We start from the raw sequence: 26,515 nt of genomic DNA on the forward strand, positions 1-26,515 counted from the left end.
GATGGATTATAAGTTCATAGGTAGGTACTAGGCTATCTGCCCAAAGGCATTTATAAGCCTAGCCAGAATGTGTTTGCTTTCGCCATCAAGCAAAACAAGGTAGTACCAGTGGAGTAAAAACACGGCTCCTCTTTTCACAGCTTTATTAGTGAGAATGTCACAGAACACCACAACAGCACAAAATTCCACAAAACAGCTCCAAAAACATAAACGCTATGTCTCCACACCTGCATTTTCGTTTAGACTCACTTCCTCAGATGCAAAAGAATAATGCTTGCTCTTCCCCTTCAGCTTAAATACTTTTACTAATTGAGTAATTGGAACTCATAATACAATAAAAAATCTTAATTACATTTTTGCTGACACAATCCCACTAAAACTACTACCTTCAAAGTGCCTTCTTATTATTAAGTTAAAACAAACTCATTTCATTTTGATTCCTTACTATCATTACCACTCCATTTCATCCCTATAAATAATTCATAACAGAACCTTTTATTTAAAATTCAATAAATTAAACATATAAAATTCGTGTATAAAAAATCAAATTCATTACTCCCTCTAGTGTACAAATACCCACATGTTTTTGGAGCTGTTTTGTGGAATTTCGTGCTGTTGTGGTGTTCTGTGACATTCTCACTAATAAAGCTGTGAAAAGAAGAGGAGCCGTGTTTTTACTCCACTGGTACTACCTTGTTTTGCTTGTTTGTGACATTTTCGAGTGTTAGCCTCCATTGTTTTTTTGGCTTTCGCCATCCCCTTAGATTGGTTCTCTGCGCCTCTGTCCAGCAGAGCCATTGAAGTAATCCCCTGGGGTGTTTCCCATCCACTCGTCAAGGTCCCTCTTGAAGAGGGTTAGCAAGGAGCTCTGCCTAATGTAGAGTGGAATCTTGTTCCAGAGCATGAGAAGTCTCTGACAGGAATCTATCTCTCTCCAGCACGTCCTATTTATTTTTGTGGTGAGGTTTAGACCCCTGGAGCGTGTGGCTCGGGGATATGGTTTTCTTTAGGTGGAGCATGTCCATCAATTGGACATGGTCTTGTATGTCAGGCAGAGATCACCTCTGAGTAGGTGGTATGTAACAGAGTACAGCTGGAGTTTCTTCATTCGAGCTGCATAGGGCATCTGCTTGAGGCCACTGATCCTCTTGGTGAGGTACGTCTGTGGCCTTTCCAGTTGTTGAAGGTGTCTTGTAAGATACATCCCAAATGGGGCTTTGTACTCTGGGTTTGAGTGGTGCATAGAGGGGCCCAGTTACCTTTCACTCTGGATGCTAACCCTTTTGTGATTAGGTGAGCCACATAAAAGGATTTTCTAATCACTTTGGCAATGTGATTATCTAAGGAGAGGTTACAAGCTACTTGGGTCCCCAGATCCCTTATTACATCTTCCGTATTTAGGGGACTACCACCTATGTGGTAGTTTGTGGGTACCTTGTTTTTTCCAAAGGGGATGACTATGCACTTTATGGCATTTAGCTTGAGGCCATAGTTTTGACACCAGGAATGTCTGTGAGACCCTTTTGGAGGTTGTCAGCCGGAAAGTCAATTATAGCCCCTAGTCTATGAACTTTCAGCCATAGTCATCCTGTGCTTGCCTGTACCTCTGAAGTGTATGCTGACCAGGAGGGGTCCTAGGACAGCCCTGGGGAATGCCGCTTGTAACTGGTTTAGAGTCGGACCTAGCTCCTGCAACTCTTACCATGTGGGTTCTGTCCATGAGCCAGTTGGCAACCCATCTCATGACATAGGGGTTTATGTTCAGGCTGGTGAGCTTGTCTAATAGTGGGGAATGGTGTTTAAGGCCTTTGCAAGGTCTAGGTAGGCTGTGTGGACCACCTTTCCCTATAGCCTTGGTAACTTTCTCAACGTCCACAAGGTTTAGGAGGAATGATCGGCCCTTAACAAAGCTGAACTGGGTAGGGTCCAGTGTTTGGAGGTTTCCAATGTCGCTTGTTAATGAGATCTATGATGCGCTCCATAGCCTTGCAGACCAAGCTAGTCAGGCTTATAGGGTGATAGTTCCTGGGGTCCATTGTGGCCCCACCTTTGTGGAGTGGAATAGCTGTTGCTGTGCGCCACTCTGTGGGCACGTAGCCTGTGAGGGGTTAGTTCATCTTTGAGCTCGTGTAGGACACAGCCTTGGACACCGGTCCCATTGCTATGTTTTTGGATTTGGAGAGGGCTGTTAACCTGACTGATTTCAGTGGCACTGCATTCTTGTATAGTTATGGGCCCTTTTGGGGGTGAGGGGGTGAAATTTGCATTGTCTGCCAGGATGTTGGCAATATGTCGGTTCAGTGTATTTTGTGCCATTCTGCACCAACTCCAAACAGATCTGAGAATTGCCACTTAGATTCTTGTCATAGCTAATGAATGCCTTGTGGTTATCTTTGGAATCCATGGCAATTTTTCTTTCCAAGCTAGCCTTGGATTATTTTATGAGGGAACATAGTTTCTTGCTGATGCTGATCAGGGAGGTCTTCCCTTGGGATTTTATTATTTTCTGTACTAGTTTCCTCCTATTGTATAGCTTGTTTATGGCGGGGGGTCCACCAGACTAGTTTCCTTTTCTTGGAGGAGTGAGTCTTTGTTTTGTTTGGGGTAGCACGATCCATGCATTCTTGTAGGTGCCTGTAGTGTGCATTGGTAAAGGATTTTGCAGCTTGGACAGTTATCCTTTAGCATGGGGGCTTTGAAACTTCCCACCTCTGTCTTGAGTCACATGAAGTTTGCGTTTGAAAAGTTTTTTTCACAGTGATTTGTTTGGGGTGGTGGCAGTGTGGGGATATCGAGTGATTAGTTTATGGTCAGATCTAACCAGTGAGGGGTTTACCTCCAGTGTGGAACACTGGTCCCCCATGTTGGTGATGACCAGGTCCAATATGTTGTCGCCTCTGGTGGGGGTGTTGACCATTTAATCCAGGGCATTTGAGTTTATAAATTCTAGGAGATGTTGGGCAAGGGAGTTTGTACTTGAGTAGTTCTCCCAGTTAATGTTTGGGTAATTGAAATCGCCCAATTTCAGGGTGTTTGGTAGGACCTTTGTTTCCCAGTGTTTCCCACAGAGTGGAGTTCCTGGGACATGGTGGGGTGATCAGTAGCAAGCTATAATTTGAATAGCAGTTTTGCCCATTGTTGCACATGGATGATCTCTGAAGCATCATGTTGTGCCACTAACCAGGAGGTGTGGGTATCCTTGATGAATATGAATACTCCCCTGCCTTTTGTATTTCTGACCCGGGTTTTGCGGCCGAAATGTATGGTATGCGTTGTAGCCTGGTAGTGCTGAGGTGCACTCTGGAGGCTTAAACCAAGTTTCTGTTACTGCACATATCTATTTTCTCCATACTGAAGAGTGTCTCGAGTGCATGCATGTTTAAGTTTATGCTTTTGGCATTGAGTAGCATTGCCTTCAGTTTGTTACTTGTGCCATTTATGGTGGTTGGGTTTGTCTTGAGCCTTGCCTACAGGCACTACGGGGGTGGCAAGAGCCTTGGCCAGTATTTGAAAGCCTAAGGGTGACTGGTGCAAGCCATCTGAAGCAAAGCAGCTTGGCTTGTCGAGCATGTCATCTCGGGCTGACACACAGGATCCCCTTTGACACCAGAAGCTTAGCCAATTGTTGAAATTAGATTTTTTTCTCTCTACCGTGGTATCATTCTTGAGCAGGATGCTATTTGGGGTCATATTGGCTTGGGCTACGTTATCAGAGAGCTCCATGTCTCCTTGTAGTCCAGGGAAGTATGGCTCAGGTCATTCACACCAACATGGGTCATACAAGTCATATTTGTACTCTGGAGTGACCTGAGTGCTTGTATTATGTGGCGGATCCTGGCACCCGACAGGCAGCTAACAGTAACCTTGTTCAGCCTAGTGAATTGTAACATTGCCTCAATGGCCAGATTCGCCAGTTGGACTGGAGAGTATACCTGAAACTGCCCTTTGGGACATGCCTGAATAGGTACAGTAAACTGATTGGCTGGTTGCTAATGCCTTCTCTACAGCATGGGGGGGTCTAATGCTAAGATTTTAGAGCTTGTTATGAGTTTTGAGCAAGTGCTGGTATGAAAAGTGAATGGTTTGAGTGCTTAAGTTGAAAGTTTGTCTAGTTCCAAGGGAAAAATTGAAGAGTAGACTTTGTGGAGCCGGGAATAGTTATACCCTACCTGCCCAATGCACAAAACTTTGCAAATGTGAGTTTTGTAGCAGGGAAATGAAAGATGGAAATTAGCCCAAAATGGACAAAGTAATTTCTGGGCTGAAACCACTCCTGCAGTGACAGGCTGCTCAAAGCTTCCTTTCTCGCAATGAGCAGATAAATTTCCTTCTATCCAAGTAAGGTATGGGCAAACAAACTTGTAACGGCCCTGAATTCAGCACTAACCTGAAAACTGGACTATACTAGCTTAGAAAGGCAGGAAAACATGTATATTTTTTCTTGTTTTTTTTCAGAAAATAAAGCATACAATCAAAACACTTTAAATGCACAAATGGCTATTGCACTTAGTGTGTAGCCTACAATAGGTAATTTAAAAACGACTTTGTTAAAGTGCATGCAGTAAAATAAGTACAATATGTAGCTGAAACAAGCTTTTTAAATCACAAACTCTAGAAAATCAGCGTTTTAGGCAGAATTGGCTAAAGGCAGCAAGAAAATGCAGAAAAATGATTAATCACTCCAAATCTCTTCCTCTGCTGCTGTAGAACTTTGCAGGGCACCAAGCAGGAGCTTGCTGAGCTGTATACGGACTGCAAAAGTGAACATGGACATACCTTTTATGGTGTGGGGTGGTGGGGCATTTGGTAGGGAGAGTGGTCCAAGGCACATTGTTGTCAATAGAGGCCAACCTTCCCATATGTATCTTGGAGGTGAAAGATCCTCTTAGCATTGCAGACATTTCAGAACCTCCTCCAAAGATGTGACCTCAGTACAGATGGACAAAACTGATATGGAGAGGAACCTGAACTTGTCCTCCCTCAAGAGGCCATGGGGTTTGGCAATGGGTAATGTCTACAGTGCTTTCTGATAGCAATGCACATCCCAAGGTCCTCTGGTTTACCCACAGACAAACAGCCACATGGTTTCTTCAATTCTAACTATACCAAAGATGCAAGGCTCCCCCCAGCAATAGTCAGTATTTTCTCGTAGAAACTGTTGACTTGGAAAATTTAAAGCAGTAAATAGAAATTCTCAATGGGGGCCTATTCCAAAGGTCTAGACCCCTTTTCAGCATCTTCCATACTTGAATTTGTCTGACATTTATGACAGAGGGTCCAATTTTACTACTGTTGAGTACAGTTGGCTGTAATTTCCATATTGGATATGATGTCATGTCAACTCTGAAATCTCAAACCTTCCTCAAAGGTACTTTTCTGCTAAGACCTATTAGAGAATCCATTTCCTCCATGGGACATGATACAAGCTTCAACCCAGTCTCCCTTTGAGCCAACTTCCACTACAGACTTGAAATTTCTCACATGGGTAACATTTTCCTGGGTGCTGTAACCTCCGCTAGATCTCAAGTACAAGGTCTCTTTCCAAAGTCCCTTTTCCTAGTTTTTCACAAGGATGATTTCTCTCAGCTGACTTTTTTTTCTGAAGGTGGTATCCAAATCTAATGTTAAACTAGTCTGTACATCTTCCTTTTTCTTGCCAAAGTACTCGAAGGAGAATACTTGCCACGCATGTTAGATGTTCAAGGACCACTCCAATTCTGTATCCACAGAAGAAGATTTTAGAAGGTATGACCAGCTGTTTTAATTGGCCATACCAGAGCTGGGAAAGTTGGTTTCCAAAGTGACTGCCCAAATGGCTATCTGATAGTATTCCATTTGCATACACTGAATTCAACCAGAGCAGTCTCTACTTTAACAGCTTTCAACATAGGATTATTCATTGTCTGTGCTGCAACAACTTTTTCAATGATGCACACCTTTGTCTCCAAGTTCGATACTGAATCCAGGTAATGCTCCACCATACTTAGGAATGTCCTCCTTTGATACTACCCAGATTGATTCTGTCCCATAGGTTTGAATGGACAAATAGTCAATTGTCACACTGCTTCAAGATGCTTGAGTGGATTTACTGTCTGTGCAGTCATACCAGACTACAACTCCTCAACCAGTTAACATCACCAAGGTTGTATCCTTATCTTGTAAATTAGTTTCCTCAATATATTTTTCAGGCTAGTAGGGGCATCTTCTAAGGATTTGAGGGTATAGCCTAGGAAATTGTGGGTAGGGGAGGAGTCCAAGCTCTGGTTCCATTAAGCTTGGAGATTGGTGCTGAGGTTTGCTCTGACAACCCATGGGTTTGAAGTGGACAAAAATCTGACCAGATGGAACTAACATTATGGTCAAGTACTTAACTTTAGTTTTTAGTGTTCCTAACTACTTTCCTTGTCACTTTTGCTAGTCTAGTCATAAACTATACTTAACTTTCAGCCTGTTAAGTTGGATATTGCAGTGCTTTACACATGAATATTTCAATAGGAACTAGAAAATGTGCGTTTCTCCCCACTGTACCATTAATCGAAATTCAAATGCAAACCACTTTTTAGTGGTTTGCACACATTTCCAAGATCTGATGTTATCCATGTTACTATTCCTAGAATCAGACATCGGATCCAAGCCGGCAACTTATCCGACAGATCCTAGGCTGTAGATCCTCCCACTCCCATAATCCCTTGCTGCTCGCTAACTCCTCAGATCTCATTTGCTGCTGTCCAGCTTCAGATGTGATTTCCTGGGCTCATGTCCCGTTAAGGGGTAAGTACTTACCCTTTATCTGCTGTATTTCTTTGTATATTCTTATAGTTGCCTAGTTTCTTGGCCATTTTCTGGAGCTTAAGCTTAGTGTTCCTCCCCTCCCGTTTGTAGTTTTGTCGTTTAGCCTTTTGCACCAGTGTGAGATTTTATATATAGACATGTATATGTAATATTATAAAATATCCCTTTTTAGTGGGTGTTTCATAGTGTTCTTTGTTGTAAACCTTTTCTAGTTTAGTAGTTGTATTGTCGCCTCAGTAAGACACTGTCAGGTTCAATTCTCAACTAGAGCGTCTTCTGCGTGGAGACACGCGTGAATGGGCGTACCTTCGTTGAAGGTTGTGCATCAGGGCTGGTAACTCTGCACGTAAAAATCTACCAATCATTAGCGGACCGGAGTTCCACTGTGGTGACCCCTAACCAGGAAAAGCCGAAAGACGTAAATTTAATAGTGGTGGTTCTTTATGCTAACAGTTGTCCTTCTCTGGTGTTTTTGCATGCCGTTTTAAGTTTTGGTATTGAAATGTATGAGACCATGTGGTTTCAAGAGTTTGTCATGTGCTCAGATTCCCATGTCGACTTTCACGAGAAATGCCTGTATTGTTAGGGATGCCAACCATCTGGAGGCTGAGCACTTGTGCCACATTCAACCCCAGGGTTTTGGTAAAGTGCCGCAGCAAGTTGTTGAAAGGTTTGGCCCGGGGGGGGGGGGTCAGCTGACCCAATTTCTGATTGGGCCTGTGACCACAAGAAGCAGACTCCCTCTGTTCTGGGGTCTCTTCCTTCAAAAAGCCTAGGCTGTCGGATCCTGGATCCTCTGGTCTGACCCCAGTCTTCAGAGTCAGAAAAGACTCTGATCCTAGGTCCTGCGAATCCACCCCGGTTCCAAGGCCTCCCTTTAGAGGGCTTTGTATCTACGGTCTCCGGATAGTGGCCTTGGGATCCAGCAAAGTGTAGACCTTCCATGGATCCAAGACGTTTGGGATCTATTTGCTTGGATCCGTGGTGCGCGCATCTGGGATCCTTGTCGGATCCCACCATTGTTCTTGAGGACTTCCCTTCGGGTTTTGGCCTGGGACAGCCTTTTGCAGTTCCCAGGCACCAATGCTAATCTCCTGAGAGATGTAGGAGATCTTTGGGGTCCAGGCATGTGTCCCCAGCTAGGAAATCTGCCTCTTCTAGGTCTTCCAGGAAGCAAGCTCCATTCCTACATGGACAGTATGATGTCTTTTTTGAAAGCTTGACTTGAGTTGGGGCTGCTGGTGTCCCCTGCCCATATGGCACTGAGCCTTTCCCCTCCTCCACTTCTCATTCAACTTGCAGCGTTTCAGACTTCCAGGCCCTGGAACTCGATGAGCAGGTGACGGGATCCAGTGAGCCCATTTTGTCTCTACCCTGTCCGACTGGTTCTGCTCTTCCTCCCACAGCGCAGATTGGGTCCCCTGGCCAGAACAGTCTCCCTGGAGTCCTTGGGTGAGGTTTCTGGTGCAGTCTTTTCAGACCAGATGCTCCCTTTCCATGCTTTGACTCGACAGCTCAGGGCTGGTATTGTCTGGGGGACTAGAGGTGGTGCCATTCTTCCCTCTCCTCAGGTGGACTTGTCCATCGGGAATGGGGGATGGGCATCATCCAGCCCTTCCTCTGTCAGGTAGTGGAGGGCTTTCTCTGGCAGAGCTTCTTCCCCTGTGGCCCAGGATCCTTTCCACCCCCAAGACTGGTCCTTCCTGCTCCTGGTCAGCACTCTCTATCCTGGCTTCAGGAGTGAATTGCCCCACTTGGGGTTTCCCACTCTTCCTCCTCAGAGCTCCCCCTGAGGTGCCGCCTCAGAAGAGATTGTACAAGTGGAGGCACCTGGACTCCGTTCTGTCACTCTCATTGAGGATGCAGACCTTGAAGGGGACAGGATGCAGACCTTGAACGGGACGGGTCCCTAGATCTCTGACTAGGTCTCCTTTTGGGGACATGTTGGAGATGCTTAAATTGAAGGGCGGATGGTCTCCCCAGCCCCTGTCCTCTAGTTCACATTTCTGAAGGTGCTCTGGATGGGACAACTACCCCCTGCTGACTGCTGGTAGATTTTTATAATTAGCAGGGCATGGAAGGAGCCAGATACTGTGGAGCCAGTTTCAAAAAGAGCAGAAGTTTCTCAGCCCTACCAATGATGGGCAGTTTTGGTCAAATGGGGTACTGGTCAATGCTGTGGTAGCTGATGGGTCCCAAAAAGGAGCTGGCGGAGCAGAATACAACTGTCCATCCTCCAAGTGAGAACCACTGACAATTGACAGATGCAGAAAGTGGGTCTTTGCATCAGCTACCTTTGGTCTGTGGGTGCTTAGAGCACCTGCCTCCAGTAAAGGAACTCACCATTTCCCGTTGCCTGCTGGGGACTTAGGTGTCCCCTAAGCCATCTACTCTTGTGTCCTTGTCAAATTCTTCAATGAGGCTCATTTCCAATGCTGAAGGCCCATCTTGATCAGCTGGTACAGGCATTGCCATTGGCAGTCACGTCTGGCTGCGCCTTTTTGGGTTTGTGGAGTCCTTTAAGGCATCCTTCACCAGTGTCCCCTGTGGATTTACTCTTTGGTCCTTCAGTTAAAGAAACTCCTCCACAGTGACCAGGAAGGCAATACCATGTCTGCTGTGGGAATAATTTTCTAGTTTCTCAGCGGTCCTTTTCTAAACCCAACAAGGGACTAGGAAATAGTTTCAGAAGTCTGTTCTTTTCAGGACGAGCCCACTTGTAGAGGTCAGGGGAGAGGTTTCAGTGGCAGACGCACTAGAGGCAGAGGGTGTCTGGAAAATTAGGGCTCCAGAGAACCCTTCTCTGAAGCCCTGTCAGTTCTACTGACTACTGCCCTGGAGACTGTCTGGTTGTTTGCCACTGCACCGTTTGGCGTGGGCAAGCATTACAAGAGATCACTGGGTGCTAAACATTATTTCCAGGGGCTATTTCCTTCCTTTTACCCAGCCAGACTTTCCAGTCTGGAAGCTCCTCTCCGGTGTGCCACCCCATCAGAGAATTAGCCCAGTAAAGTGCTGCTTCTTCAGAAGACACCAGAGAGCCCCCCCTCCAGGACAATGAAACTTAACTGTGGCTTCTTTTTGGGGACCAAAGAAGGTGGGAAACTACATCCAATTGTGGATCTAAGCAAATTAAATCTCTCCAAGAAGTCCAAGTTCTAGATGGTCACTGGCCAATCCATTGTGCCTCTTCTGCACAAGGACTAGTGGATGTGCTCAGTGGATCTCCAGGATAAAAACAGGTGCTCCAGGAGACCCCTTTGCTTTGACATGGGGGCTAATCATTGCCAGTTCAGGACCCTGCCCTTTGGTCTCACCACAGCCCCCCCAGTGTTCACAATGTGCATGCCATTAATGGAAATTCACCTGAGACTGCAGGGGGTTCCTGGTGTTTCCTTCGATTTGGCTCCATAGCTCCCACCAAGCATCGACTGATCACAGCCACTTTGTCTGACCAGTTAGGAATCGACTGATCACAGCCACTTTGTCTGACCAGTTAGGAATCGAGCTTATTGTGGACTGTTAGCTTTTCCATTGTTTTGGCATCTTTCTTCCAGAGTCCGATGACTTTGCAAAGCCATACCATACCTCGTAGCCTCCAAGCTTAAGAAATTTGGACAAAGACATAATGGGGACAAAGAACCAAAATGGGGGACACATTTTAAATATTGCTAGAACAGATTCTGCATTAGCATGTTTTTTTGAAGGGTGTGAAATCAAGCTTTGCATGTCATTTAGTGACTTCATTGCTCAATGATTTGCTGGAATACCACAGATCTTTTTAGGAACAGACCAAAATGAGGCAAAAATCTAGACAGATGTGAAGCTATGAATTTTGAAGCATAAACAAACTAGTCTAGTCTATGCTGATGCTATGTAATAGCACGTAAATTAATGGACTGATTTGTCTAAGTTCGATTTTTTTGATTTTACATCCATTGTGCTTCCAAACATCCTTGTTTGGGAGTAAGTGTATATTTATTACAGCACCTTAGTTGATTTGTAAATGTGTGTTCCTGCTTGACTTGAGCAGGAAAATGTGGTCTGGGGTTTTCTGCCTTAAAACGTTACATGTATGTTGCAGATTGTTAGACACCCGGGTAATGCAAGTAGTTGGGTGTCTGTTTTTGCCCAGTTTCCTTGGTTATGCATTTGTGCATTTAGAATTGTATTTACTGCACCACAGTGTCAGGAAAGTGGCTTATTTGTGTGCTGTATCAGTAACTTGTTTTGAAGCATTTTATACACAGAGCTTTCTTCTTTCCTTTCAAGTAATTGCTTTGTTGGGGGAGGGGTTAATTCCTGTCTCTTAAGGCAGTGCTAATCGTGCTAATCTAAAGAAATGATCATTGTGCTCTGGTCCTTTTGACCACTTCCTGAACCAAAGCACTACTAGGGCATAATTGGCACCAGTTGACCATGGGGTGGGGGTTGTGTTTTAACGTCTTTGTACTAATGCTCTGGGTTCTGAAGACTAAGCCCCCCCCCTCATCACCAAGGTTAAAATCTTCGTGTTGTGATGTATTAAAGTCCTTTTTTAATTAACTGCATTACTGTTGACTGTCTTGCCACAGTCTTTGTAGAAAAGGCAGATGTTCTTCGTGTTTCACTGTTGCAGTCATAACTGTAGGGTGCTCCTGCCAGCAGGCAGCCCGAGGTCAGCCAGAATCCCAAAGTCTGGGTCCGGCGTCGGCTGTACAAGCTAGTACCCTGACGTCAGTACGCTCTGGTACATAGTCCTCAGCCGACGCCATCTTCTCCAGTCTTACTTGCCGTGCGGTGGAAAGCAGCTCGCAAGTCGTTGGTTGGCGATTTTCGAACAGCGTATTCTGTTGTTGTCGGTCCGAAGTTCTTGCTTCTCTTCTCAAAGCTAAGTACCCCGTTGGGGAATCTTTTTCTTTTTCCTCCGATGTCAGAAAAAGTTAATTGTATAACGTGTGGGAAACAAATACCTCATAAAGATTTCCACTCTGTCTACCTTGCTTAGGCCCTGACCACGACGTTTCTTGTCGGTTCTGTGCCAGGTTCAACTCTCGTACTGTCAAGCGCAGGTACGATTGGGCTCTAAATTATTTTGGCAGGCGCTTCAATTATAGAATGTCGTCGGACACTACCGGAATTCAAAAGAAGCACAAAGACAGGCCTCCGAGGTCCAAACAGGACTCGTTGCAGCTGGAGCCAGCGTCCGTTCGGCTGTCGTCAGTGAGGCGCTTTTGCAGCCCCTGTCGCCCGCCACTTCTGAACCGATGGCCGATACGGACTCCCATGGGGAGCCATCAAGGCCTACTATTTCAACTGCTGCAGGACCTTCGGACGTCGCTCCCTCAGATGGGTCCAGAACCGCTGTGCAGGTACCGGCTTCTGAGGGGGTTTTCAGGCCTACTCGCATTACTATTTCAAAGGCAAAGACAAAGACTCCTGTTAAGTCTAAAGTTCCTGCTCAAGCTGCTTCTGAATCTACTCCCAGGACACAGAAGCAATTATTAAAGATGGCTGAAGATTTACTTACAATGATTAGGGGTTCTCATCCCCCTCCTGAGAAAAGGCCTCAACAGGATGTTCCTCTGGATTCCTCTGACCAGGCTTCTGCATCTTCTGTCTCTTCCTCAGATCAGGACTATTCTTTTCCTCCTTATGAGGATTCGGATGCTGAGGATTCCTTACCCTCTGCCTCTCCGCCTGAAGATTTCTCTTTTGGGGAAACCTTGCATGAGATGAGGGAACATTTTCATTGGGAAGGTCAGGAGTATTCTGCTTCCAAGAAGAGGCTTAGAGAATTTCTTCTTCCTCAGCATAGGCCTTTAGCTATCCCTCCTGTTTTGGACATTGTAGATGCCTTTTCTGAGGCTAATTTGAATCCTGATTCCATGCCTCCTGCTCCTTCTAAGCCTGATAGATTTTATAGGGTTCCTGATTCTTATTTATTTTTAAGAACCCTTCTCCGGATCCTGAAACTATTTCTCAGGGCTCTAAGGCTGCTAAGGTTGCTTCTTCTAAGAATCCTATTCCCTCTGAAGGATTCTCGTGCTTTAGACAGGTGGGGAAAAAAGGTATATACTTCTGCTACCCTGTCTGTAAGGGCTTTAAATTGCCAGTTTCATATGTTTAAGTATCAGCAATTTCTTTTGTCTGTTTTAAAGCAAAAGCTTGCTTCCCTTCCTGCATGTGCAGAGGATAAGGAACTTCAGGATGTTTTGCATGCTACTGAACAAGTGAACAAACATAGTTTACATTGTGGGTTTGATGCTTTAGATGCTTCTTGCAGGGCTGCAGCCTCTGGTACTGTTATCAGGAGACATGCCTGGCTTCGTGAACAAAGTTTACCTGAACAGGTTAAGGCTAAGTTGTTAGATGCCCCTGTTCAGCATGATGTTCTTTTTGGATCTAAGGCTGAGGAAGTTAAGATGGAAGAAAAGGCAAAATCTATGCAGACTGTAAAAGATTTCTTGCAAGTTCAGCCTCCTAGATTTTCCAGGAATTGGCCCTCAAAAAATTGGTCCTTTCCCACGTCTGACAGGCCTCAAAGGGGAAGATATAGACGCTCCAGAGGTTGTGGTCAAGGTCAGGCCTCTTGCAGATCTAGACAATGGACTGCTTCACCTAGAAGGGGAGAAGACGGATCCCAATCTCAAAGAAAGCAACTCAATGACTCTCTAAGTTGGGCTGCAGGACCCCTCCACCTGGATGCCCCTCTCGGAGGAAAACTGTCTCTCTTTACAGAAATTGGACTCGTATTACCCAGGACAGATGGGTATTGGACGTGATTTTAAAAGGTTACAAATTCCACTTTCATACTCTGCCAAGGGCTTACGGTTGGCCAGATCTGCCAAAACATCAATGGTCAGAGGCCTTAAATCAAGTGGATGCTCTTCTGGCCATGAGAGCCATAGAGCCGGTTCCTCTCTGATATGGGAAAAGGTTTTTATTCAAGGCTGATGTCCTTCAAGGATGCATCTGCAGTCCTTACAAATGGGTTGTCCTATCGTCAGGCAGCCCTTCGGTCGGCCGGATTCCAAAGTCTGGGTCTGGCCTCTGCTGATGTCGCACTTCACCCAACGTCATAGCTGCAGTTCTTCGGGTATAAAGGTATCAGCAGACGCCATTTTCCTCGGTCTTTCTTGCCGCGTGGCGCCCGAAGCAGAAGCTGTTCGCAAGTGCCGGTCGGTCAGAACCAGGGATTACTACTACCGAAGACTTCTAAAAAGCCAAGTACCCCATTGGGGACTCTTTCTTGCCTCAGCCGATGTCAGAAAAAGTGAATAACTGTAACTTGTGGGAAACAATACCTCAAAGATTTCCACTCTTTCGGTTTCGGCCGAAACCGCGGTTAAGCCAACCGCGAAGCTCACCTCCTACCGAGGCCTCATCCAGCATGGCTGAATCTGCTACTGAAATCCCACCTGCTCTTGCAGGTTCACAGGATTTATCTGATACTATTCCTTTAGATATTTCTACTCCTGCACGTGGAGCTGCTAGGCCCCCTGCATCCATGTCTATTAAGGCTTTTGCCAGGGCTAAAGAAGCAAAATCTACCAAAACTGTACCTGCTAAGACCCCCTCTCACAGGCCTAGCTCTAGTTCTCAAATGCTTAGTCTAGCAGAGGATCTCATTTCTTTGATCCAGGGATCCCAACACCACCCAGACAGGGCCTCTCACCCACCTCCAGAGAAGAGGCCTAGAGCAGAGCCCCCTGAGCCAGTTTCTTCAGATGACTCCTCTGATGATTCAGATAATACAAATCCTCCAGAGGGCCCCTTTTCTCCTTATGAGGACTCTGATGCAGAAGAGTCCATTCCTTCTGCCTCTCCGCCTGAGGAATTTTCCTTTGGGGAAACCTTGCATGCTATGAGGGAACAATTTCAATTGCAGGGCCAGGATTTTTCAGACTCTAGGAAAAGGCTTAGAACTTTTTTGCATTTGCCACAGCATAGGCCTTTAGCCATTCCTCCAGTACTTACTGTTGTGGATGATGCATTTAATGATGCTTGTACTGCTCCTGATTCTCTTCCTCCGGCCCTTGCTAAGCCTGATAGGTACTACAGGGTTTCGGACACACATCATCATTTGTATAAGGCTCCTTTTGCAGATCCTGAAACTATCTCCCAGGGACCCAAGGCTGTAGCAGCTACCTCTGCCAAAAACCCCCTCCCCTCTGAAAGGGAATCTAGAGCCTTGGAGAGATGGGGTAAAGTTTACACTTCTGCTACTCTTTCAGCTAGGGCCTTAAACTGTCAATTCCACATGATTCAGTATCAGGAATTTGTTAGATCAGTTAACTAAAAAACTGTCCTCTGAACCATTAGACAAAATCTGTTCAGGAAATGGTACATAACATTCAGCAGGTCAGTAATCATTCCTTAAAATGCGGCTATGATGCACTGGAGGCTTCTTTTAGATCAGCTATGACTGGTACAGTGATCAGAAGACATGCATGGTTAAAAGAGCAGTCTTTACCAGACCATGTTAAATCAAAGCTCCTAAATGCTCCTATGGATAAGCTCAATTTGTTTGGCTCCCCGGCACAGCAGGTGCTGAAGAAGGTGGAAGAGAAAGCAAAATCTGTCCAGACAGTCAAGGATTTCTTGCAGGTCCAGCCTCCAAGGTTTAGTAGGAACTGGCCTTCCAAGAATTGGTCCTTTCCAGACACCTCCAGAGCCCAGAGAGGCAGGAATAGGCGCTCAAGAGGCAGGGGTCAATCCAGAGGTGCCTACAGGGGATGTCAATGGCAGGCTAACAACCAGCGAGGTACTGCCACAGATCCAGCCACCACCACTTCCACAGGACAATCATAGTGACTTGGCTCTGGCACCGCCTACCAGGGAACAACTAGAAGCACCCTTAGGCGGAAAGCTAGCCTTATTTTCAGTAAACTGGCACTACATCACAGGAGACAAATGGATTTTACAGACAATAGACCAAGGTTACAGGTTTCACTTCCATACTCTACCAAGGAAGAGGAATGCCAAACCTACCTCCAAATCAGAAAACAGAAGCTCTACAACAAATAAATCACTTACTAAGGATGAGAGCTATAGAAAGGGTACTGTCTATGGAACGGGCAAGGATTTTACTCCAGACTCTTCCTGGTACCAAGAAAAGAAAACCAATGGAGACCTATTCTAGACCTGTCAGCTCTAAACACATACCTCATTGTTCCAAAATTCAAAATGCTGACCCTACAGCAGCTTCTTCCCATGCTGGGCAAGGAGTCTTGGCTGGTAACTCTAGATCTCAAGGAGGCATACCTGCACGTCCCCATACGACCAAATTGCAGAAGATACCTCAGATTTCTTGCAGGATCAGAGCATTATCAATTCTCAGCATTGCCCTTTGGCTTATCTACTGCGCCCAGAGTATTCACGAAATGCCTGGCATCAGTAATGGCTCATTGCAGGCTTCAGGGAATTCAAATTTACCCTTACCTGGACGACTGCCTGTTACAAGCGGACAACAAAAACAAATTAACAAAAGATTTGAAAGGTCATTCATCTACTGCAAGCCCTGGGATACACAGTCAATATAAAGTCAAGGCTGATGCCATCCCAAAGGATAACCTTCTTGGGTGCAGAGCTGGACACACCAAACCAAATGGCATTCCTAACAGTAGAAAAACAGAAGCACCTCCCTCTCTACTTCATGGCATTAACAAAGCAGAACCAGCTAACAGCAAGAAAAGTCCTGCAAGCCCTGGGTTACATGGCATCCTGCATAATATTGATTCCACATGCCAGACTACATATGAGAAAGTTACAGTGGTACCTAAGGAATTTATGGTCTCAGCACAAGCACAGCCTAGAAACCCAAATTCCAATAATTCCATGCCTGAAGCAAGAACTCCAATGGTGGGCTCAGGCCTGTCAATCAAAGGACTGCCCTTCCACAGACCTCAACCAAGCCAGACCATCACAACGGACACCTCAGACCTCGGTTGGGGGGCACACATGTTGGACAAGTGCATACAAGGCTTATGGACTCAAGACCAGCTGCACCTACACATAAATCAAAAAGAGATGCTGGCAGTAAAACTGGCAATTCAGACATTCAGACCATTTCTTAGACAGGGTCAATTGCTGATAAGGACGGACAACACCACAGTTATGTGGTACATCAACAAACAGGGAGACACACATTCATACCCTCTATGCCGGATGGCAATGGACCTCTGGAATGTGGCCTTGAGCTTCAACATTCAGTTACAAGCAATATTTGTACCAGGAAAAGAAAATATACTAGCAGACATCCTAAGCAGAACTACCACGGATGCCCACGAATGGATGCTGCATCCAGACATCTTCAAAACCATTACAGGGAAATGGGGACTACCAGAAATAGACTTATTTGCATCCCCACACAACCACCAATTGAAAAAATTCTGCACGAGGGCATACCACCCACTTGCTTGGAAGGTGGACTCCCTATCTTTCATTTGGAAAAACCTGACAGCATATGCATTCCCACCTCTCCCTTTGATGCACAAGGTGCTATTGATCAAAGAAGACCGTCCAAGGATCATCCCGATAGCTCCAGACTGGCCGAGGCAGCATTGGTACCCATTACTGAGGAGTATGTCTCGGGAACAAATATGGCCTCTGCCCCTAGTTCCTTTACTGTTAACACAGAACAACTTCAAAACCCTGCATCCAAACCTAAAAACACTGCAGCTGGCTTCCTGGAACATTGCATAAGACCAAATAACCCAGATTTATCTCAAAGGGTTAAAGACATTATCTTGGAGGCTCGCAGACCCTCAACAAGAAAAAATTATTCAGCAAAATGGAAAAGATATCTCATTTGGAGTGTAGCAAAAGGAGAAAATGTGTCACTGGTAAACGTAGCTAACATCCTGGAATACTTGACAGAGCTCTTCCACAATGGCCTGTCCTATTCCATTAAGATTCATGCATCAGCTATTTCAGCAGAATACAACCTGGACCCTCCAGTCTTCTCACATCCTCTGCTCAGGCAGTTTCTGAGAGGAATTAAAAATGTAAAGCCACCTAGGAAGCCACCATTGCCCGCATGGGACTTGAACTTTGTGCTAGAAAAGTTGACACTCCCTCCTTTCGAGCCAGCAGCAACAGCAGAATTACAATACTTATGGAAAACTGCTTTCCTGCTTGCAATCACTTCAGCAAGAAGGGTTTCTGAACTACAGGCATTAATGGCAGTACAGCCCTTCCTTATCTTCCATCAAGATAGTGTCCATGAGAACTAATCCTACTTTTATGCCAAAGGTGGTCTCCAGGGTATCTTTAAACCAAGCTATCCACCTGCCTACATTCTTTCCCAACCCACAGAACAAGGGAGAAAGACTGTTACATACCTTGGATGTACATAGACAATTGCGTTACTACCTGGACAGGACTAAGAGCAATAGAAAAACTGACCAGCTACTGGTAGCATATGCAACAGGAATGGAAGGAAAAGCTATTTCAAAACAATCTCTAAGTGGATAGGAAATTACATTAGATTTTGTTACTCTTACCATGGGAAGAAAACTCCAGAAAACATCAGACCTCACTCTACAAGGGCTACAGCCACTACCACAGCTTTTTTACGAGGAGTGGCTACCAAAGACATTTTAGAGGCTGCTACTTGGAGCTCCGTGCATACATTTGCCAAGCATTATAATCTACCCTTATACTCCAGATCCCGAGCAGGTTTTGCCACTGCTGTTTTGCAAGGGATCTTAACTACACCATAATCGTATTACTCCTCCTCCCCCAGTTTGGCTATGGTATTCTACCCATTTGTAAGGACTGCAGATGCATCCTTGAAGGACATAGTACAGTTTTGTACCTACCATAAATGTAGATGTCCGAGAGGCATGCATCTGCAGTCAGGATTACCCTCCCTCCTTCCCCTCTGAGGTACTCCTAGGGTATTTGCCCATCTTCTAGCTAGCTGGGGGAATCTATTATGGTGTATTTGTTTGTATATATGTATATACATGTTTATTTTTATTTGCTCTTTCTTATTTGGAAACTTTTGCAATTATCCAAATTTAGCCTTCCTAGAGGGCACCTGGCATCTGGGGCAAGAAACAGAGGAAAATGGCGTCTGCTGATACCTTTATACCCGAAGAACTGCAGCTATGACGTCGGGTGAAGTGCGACATCAGCCGAGGCCAGACCCAGACTTTGGAATCCGGCCGACCGAAGGGCTGCCTGACGACAGGACAACCCATTTGTAAGGACTGCAGATGCATGCCTCTCGGACATCTACATTTATGGTAGGTACAAAACTGTACTTTTCTGGTTCCAAGAAAACAAAACTCATGGAGACCTATTCTGGACCTTTCTGTGTTAAAACACCTTTTTGGAAATTCCAAAATTCAAGATGCTTACTCTGCAGCAACTAATTCCAATGCTATCTCAGGACGCCTGGATGGTGACATTGGACTTGGGATCAGGCAGGAACGCAGGAAATTCCTCAGGTTCAAGGCAGGTTCGAGGCACTTTCAATTTCTCTGTACTGCCCTTTGGTTTATCTACTGCGCCCAGAGTCTTTACCAAGTGCCTGGCACCAGTAGTGGCTTATTGCAGACTTCAGGGGATCCAGATTTACCCCTACTTGGACGACTGCTTTATTCAGGCAGACAGCAAAGATCTTCTACTTCAACATCTGGACTTTGTTCAACGTTTTCTCCTCCTACTGGGATTCTCAGTGAACACAGTCACATTTGATCCCTTCTCAACAAATGGTATTCTTGGGAGCCCTCTTAAATACAACCTTGCAAAGGGCCTTCCTCACTCCAGAAAAACAAACTCAGCTGGCTTCTATTTTCAACACCCTGGCAACTCAATCTCCGCTCACTGCAAGGAAATTCCTGCAGACTCTGAGCTACATGGCTTCCTGCATTCTGTTGATTCCAAATGCAAGGCTTCATATGAGAGCTCCAATGGTATCGGAAGTGTATGGTCACAGCATTACCACAATCTGGATGTTCTGATTCCTCTGATCCCCTGTCTCCAGAGGGAGTTCCTCTGGTGGTCCAGGGCATGTGTTTTAAACGAAGGAAAGCCCTTTCGTCTACCTCAACCTACTCAAATCCTGACCACGGACGCCTCGGATTATGCTTGGGGAGCACACTTTCTAGACAATTGCCAGCAGGGAACCTGGACAAAGGACCATCTTCACTGGCACATCAATCTGAAGGAAATGTTAGCAGTTCAAAATGCTCTTCTAGCCTTCAAGAACCTTTTGCAACCAGGACCTCTGCTAATTCGCACCGACAACACCACGGTCATGTGGTACATCAACAAGCAAGGGGGTTCTCATTCGTACCCCCTTTGCAGACTAGCTATGGCCTTATGGGACACTGCTCTAAATTTGAATCTACATCTCCAGGCTCAATTCATTCCAGGGGAACAGAATCTTAGACGGCCTGAGCAGAAACCTTTCAGATCCTCACGAATGGATGCTAGACACCAACTTATTCAACAGGATTACTGCAGTTTGGGGATGTCCCCAGATCTGTTTGCATCCCATCTCAATCACCAGCTGCCTCGCTTTTGCACCAGGTCCTTCCACAAAACAGTTTGGAAAGTGGATGCCCTGTCCTTCAGCTGGAGAAGCCTTTCAGGATATGCCTTCCCTCCTCTTCCTCTGCTACCTCTGGTATTACTGAAGATAAAACAGGACAAGCCCCAAGTTCCTCATCTTGATTGCTCCAAATTGGCCTCTACAGTTTTGGTATCCAACTTTAAAGCACCTGTTCTTGGAGCCTCCTTGGATTCTCCCTCTGAACCCTTCTCTCCTGTCCCAGCATCAGGGTCAGTTACTACATTCCAATCTCAAGACCCTTTGCCTGGCAGCTTGGCTCTTCAAAGGAGTTTGATTTCCTCTAGTCTTCCCAAACAAGTTTTGGATGTTCTTCTGGAGGCTAGACGGCCTAGCACTAGGAAATCCTATGCCTCTAAATGGAAGAGGTAATGTATTTGGATGCAGGAGAGAGGCTCGGATCCTCTGGTACCTGATCTCTCCTATTTTGCTTTACCTTTCGGATCTTTTATCTAAAGGACTCTCCTTTTCTTCCATTAAGATTCATGCTTCTGCTATTTCTGCTTATTTCAATTCTGACCCTCCTGTTTTTTCTCATCCTTTGAGACAATTCTTGAGGGGCTAAAAATTTACGACCTCCCAGGACCCCTCCTGTTCCTGCCTGGGATCTTAATTATGTTTTAGAAACGCTTACTTTGCCTCCTTTTGAGCCTGCTGCATCTTCAGATATTAAGTTTTTATCTTGGAAGACTGCTCTTTTATTGGCATTGACTTCTGCCAGAAGGGTCTCAGTTGCAGGCTCTCATGGCTGTGGAACCATACCTTATTTTCCATCAGGACAGAGTATCCTTGAGGACCAATCCTACTTTCATGCCTAAGGTGATTTCGAAAGTGGCTTTAAATCAGACAATTCACCTTCCTACTTTCTTTCCTAATCCTCAAAATAAAGGAGAGGATTTTGCATTCATTGGATGTACACAGGCAGTTACGATTTTACATGGACAAGACTAAAGAGTTCAGAAAGTCTACTCAATTGTTTGTTTCTTTTGCCTCCAGTTCTCTTGGAAAACCTATTTCTAAACAGACTATATTTCCAAATGGATTGCTTATGGAATCAGATTTTGTTACACTCATCATGGGAAACAGTTTCCAGGTACCATTAGAAGTCATTCTACTAGAGCAGCTGCCACTTCTACAGCTTTCCTCAGAGGAGTTCCTACCAAGGATATCTTGGAAGCTGCCACTTGGAGTTCTGTGCTTACTTTTTCTAAGCACTACAATCGCACTACAATCTCCCTCTGTATTCTAAGACCAGGGCAGGCTTTGCCGCTGCTGTTTTGCAGGGTATTCTTGCCTCCCCTTCTGTCTAAAGCCTCCTCCCCTTTTTCACTGATTTGGGATTCCACCCTACAGTTATGACTGCAACAGTGAAACACTAAGAACATAGTACAGTTGTGTACACCTATGTTCGAGTGTCTTCACTGTTGCAGTCGATGTTTCCCTCCCTATCCCTTTTTTTCTCTTTTGTGGTGTATTTGTTTTTCCTTATTGGATTCATTTTTGTTTTATTGGGGACTTCTGACATCTAGGGCAAGAAAGGCTGGAGAAGATGGCGTCGGCGGAGGACTATGTACCAGAGCGTACTGACGTCAGGGTACTAGCTTGTACAGCCGACGCCGGACCCAGACTTTGGGATTCTGGCAGACCTCGGGCTGCCTGCCGGCAGGAGCACCCTACAGTTATGACTGCAACAGTGAAGACACTCTAACATCTACATTTATGGTAGGTGTACACAACTGTACTTTCTTGCAGATTAGTAGAAATCTTTACTAGACAAGTGGTCCTGTTTCATCTATTCACCACTTCATTCCATAATGTACGAAATGATCACCTGTTGAATTTATTCCTTCAGAAGAGGGGGGTTGAGGACTCCTCTTTAATGCAACCTTTTGTCTAGTGAAGTAGGTAAAGCTTTTACTGTCTCTTACAGTGGAATTGGCGGACCTGAATGCCCTGTGGCTTGGAGGGGATCTCTGAGTGGCATAATTTACCGCATGGGAAACAGTTCTGCAGAAATGAGGACTGTAAAGTTGGAAGTGAATAACGTAAATGAAGAAAGGAAGATCTTTAACGTTTTTGGCGTCCTGAATGGCTTTGTTGATGCAGGTAATACTATTTACCTTAGTATTGATTGTAGAGAAATCTGACAGTTTCCTTGAATATGCATGTGTGCTCTCAATCTTTAAATCTTGAATACTTGCATGTATTACTGAATTCATCTATGTTTTGAATCTGCTTACATAGAGTTTAGGGTCTGGGAGGGGGTGTAGGACTGTTGCTGTGAGGTTCAGTGATGCAAGGCTGAAACCAGACTAATGGGATGGCAGTCCATCAGATACACAACTGGCATGCCCCTCCTAGCAATATTCAGTTTTTGGTCCCTTATGGCAGCTGATCATCTGATGTCTTACATTCCAGGTATTCCAGTTTGACTGGCTTACCCCTCCCTTTTGTTTTTTTTGTTTTTACTGGCTGGTGGCGAAGAGCTTTCATCGCCATAAGCAGTGTAGTGAAGATCAAAGCATTCAACTTTTCATTTTTTTTCCCCTTTCCTATAGATTAATTGGGGGGGGGTAAGCTTGCTGTGGGTGAAGTGCTATGACATCAGTAGCAGAAGAGAATCTGTCCACTTCTCTCAAAACTGCTTCAGCTTTTCATACTTCTGAAATTTTGCTTAGTCACATTGATATTTGGGGTTTCTGAGTTTGCAGTTTTCCAGAATTCTGAATATGGCGCTAGCTTTGTTTTTTGCCTTAATTTCCTTGAAATTACCATTGACTGTAAAAATTTGTAGCTCACTGTATAGTGCCTTTCCCCAGCTTAATGGGGGACAACTTGGATTCTTAAGAGCTACTTCTTAACCCTAGAGAAGGCCAAGGAACTTTTGAGATTTGGCTTTTGTAGGGCAGAGTAAATGCATATTTTTGCACTTGATGGCAGTGAGTGTTCTAGTTCTTGGTCCCCACATATACATTTGTGTTCAATGGACCAGTCAGCCAGTAGTTTATTTCCTTGTGAATGTTCTGGATTTGTGGGTTTTTTCCACTAGTGTAGAAACTTTTCCTTTTCCAAACATTGAATGCATCCAAGGTTAGGATCCCACTTCAGCCCTAGTCTGGAGCCATTTTGAATTCAGTATTGAGTCTCCTAGCTTAAATACTGGAGTAGCACCTGGATCCTAGAACTTTGTTGCAGTTGTCTAGTCTGGTCATGCTGTTGACTAAAAGGTTTGCTCCTACCACATCTGTGGGCATGTGATCCGATCCTGATGCATGCTGCCATCCTATACTGTTTCTTGATCTTGATGGGTAGTATACAAGATAAGAATATCTTCATTCTTATTGAATCCTTCTTTCATCCACCTGTTGTAGCTTATGGAGTATTCATACTGTTTTCAGAGAGGGAGGTGCTGTACACGTCTGTCTGATGTCCTATTCTCATGTTGCAGTGTTCCAAACTCTTGGGTTTTCTCTTGCTACCCGAACATCTGGCCAGTATACAAAAGCTTGTAATCACTGCTGGGTTCATAGCATGTCTGACGTTGGCCCAGAGTGCATGGGCCATAAGGGACGTCTGCACGTACCTTACCTCAACTTCTCAGCTCCCAGTTGAACATAACCGTTCATGCAGTCTTCGCTTCAGATCTCTGAATTCTAACATCCCCTGTCAGGGTCATTTTTGATTTGTCTCTACTTGCCTGTTAGGGTTTCATGTTATCCAAGAAGGGAAAGTGCGGTCATCAGATTCCCCATAAGGATGCCCACGAGCTTTGCTTTTGTCTGTCTAGGACCTACGCACTACCATCTTTCTTGCCTGATCTGTCAGGCCTTTGTGCCTAAAATCCTACATGGCCACCTGCATGCCTTGAGTATATATATATTTAGAAAATCAGCGTCTTAAACTCTTTCCATTTGAGATGGAAGGGTCATCTGGTCAGTCCATAGAACCAACTAAGACCAAGGTTTCCAGGCCTGAAGTTGTTACTGCTGCCCCTCCGTCCAACATTCTTCCTGTGCATGTTCGCCTGGAGGAGTACTCGGTCTGCTGTTGCAGGTATAGCAGGTACCCCTCGGGATGCTGCAGAACCCCGAAGGCACATCCCGGGAGGGTCTGCAAACATTGCCTTGTAACTCTGGGAACCACAGGTTCCTATGGCTGCCCAGAAAGTCTTTCATTTGTTTCAGTCCAAGGAACTTAGGCCTTAAGACACTAAGCCTCCCTTAGGGCCTACGCCTCCTGAGCCGCCTTTTTCAAAAAAAAAAAAAAAAAATCAAACTCCAAGAATTTCTCTCCCCCTCTCCTGAAAGCCAACCAGATTGGCAGGCTCTCACAGGGCCTATTTAATGCCTTCATGGCTCTGAGGCCTGCTGTGCCTGGTTCCCCACAAGCTAGCCCTCCTGTCAGTCCCAGGCCTTAGGTTGAGGATGTCATCCTACCTGAAGCGGAGGATTCCTGTGACTCCTCTTCTGAGGATTCTCTCTCCTGTCTCACAGATGCCTTTTCTTTGGATATGCTTCTCCAGAGGACGAATCTGTGGCGGATTCCCCAATGTAGGACCTCACCTTGGGGGCAATTTCCAAAATGCGGGAATTTTTCAAGTGGGTTTCCTCAGAAATGTTTGAGGTACAAAAAAGATGTGAGCTCCTGCAGATGGACACCCCTGTTCCCTCTGCAAACCCCCCAGTATTACCATCTTTCTTGGATGCTTTCAGTGCAGCCTCAGTTAAGCCAGACTCCCAACTACCTGCGCTCAGGAAGCCAGACAGGTTCTACAAGGTCCCTGAAGGGGCAAAATTAAAGTGCTCTGTAGCTGACCCTGCCATTGTCTCCACAGACAAGCAATCTACCTCGGTCCTCCCCTCTGACCAGGACAGTAAGGCCATGGAGCACCTTGGTAAGAAAGTCTACACTTCCATGACCTTCAGGCCAGTAAATTCATAGACATGTCCAAGTATGCCTTGGCACTTCTGACCCAGGTCACCATACTCTTAGCTGATCTTCCAGGCTCTCCTTCCAAGGCTGAAATTTCTAGCCTCAATCTGTCATCACGGGTCACTAGGCACTCTATTCGTTGCAGCTATGATACTGCAGAAGCTTCTGCAAGATCAGCTGCTTCAGTCCCAAGATATTACTGATAAGGCTTCAGTCATTGCCCGATGACATGAGGGTAAAATGAATGGATGCAATCCTAAATAACTCCGCCCTTTTTGGATCTACAGTAGCTGAGCTGTAAGGCCCTTCAGGAAGGGAAGGAGCTGCAAGACTTTAAAACACCTGTTTGTCTCCCCTGTTCCCAAATTTCACAGGAACTACCAGTCAGTTCATTAGGAAATGCTCTGCTCCAGTATCCCATACTAGAGGCAGAAAGGGCCCAAGGAAATAGCAGATCCCTTCTGTCTGACCAAACTCCTGCCCAGAAAACTCCCTTTCAGGATAGAGCAGGTAGCCTGTGACTACCTGCCTTCATTGTCTTCCCCCAAGACTATTCCCCTGTCCCCAAGGCGCTCACATGTCTGCCTCTTTGGCAATTCATTACCTAAGACAAGTGGGTTTTCTCAATCATAGACTTTTTTTTTCATATCCTGGGTTATCCCCCCTTCTCCCAGAGGAATCCCCCCATCCACCCAAAGACCAACTCAACCTTTTCCAGCCAGTCATAGATGGCCTCCTTTCCCAAGTAACCATACAACTAGTCTCTGGCCGAAAAAGGAAAGGGGGTTCTATTCAAGACTTTCCTGCTGCCCAGGAAGGCTGGATCCTGGAGACCTAGATTATCTCACCTTAACCTGTTCTTACAGGTCCCCACCTTTTGCATGCTTTACTCTTCAAATCCTTTTTCCTTTACTGAAGACTGGGATTTCTAGCCACCTAGGCATCCTTTGTGGCCAATCTCCACATACCTATAAGGCCCAGCTGCAGTGTGTTGCTGGTTTCTCACATTCAGTTTTTGGCCTTTCCTTTTGGAGAGACTACTGCTCCAAGGGTGTTCACCAACTGCATGGCTCCTGTGGTGGCTTACTGCAGAGTCGAAGGCATTCAGAATTCTCCATACCTGGATGACTACTTGATCCAAGTGGAATTCTCCAGATTACTGGAGAGCCAGCTCCAGTCATCTCCCTCCTGCAGGCTCTGGGATTAAACATGAACTTTGCCAAGCCC

General features: G+C 45.5%; 1 protein-coding gene across 1 annotated transcript in view; it reads left to right on the forward strand.

Annotated features, from left to right (window-relative positions):
• Positions 1–26,515, forward strand: part of TFRC (transferrin receptor) — a 661,121-nt gene that overhangs the window by 163,838 nt on the left and 470,768 nt on the right. The window contains exon 10 of the mRNA XM_044070291.1: positions 22,287–22,462. Coding sequence (XP_043926226.1) covers positions 22,287–22,462 — 176 coding nt within the window. The remainder of the gene's footprint in view (positions 1–22,286; positions 22,463–26,515) is intronic.

The sequence above is a fragment of the Protopterus annectens genome, chromosome 4.part1, assembly GCF_019279795.1.
Source record: "Protopterus annectens isolate FY-2018-M chromosome 4.part1, PAN1.0, whole genome shotgun sequence".
In the NCBI taxonomy this organism is placed as follows: Eukaryota; Metazoa; Chordata; order Ceratodontiformes; family Protopteridae; genus Protopterus; species Protopterus annectens.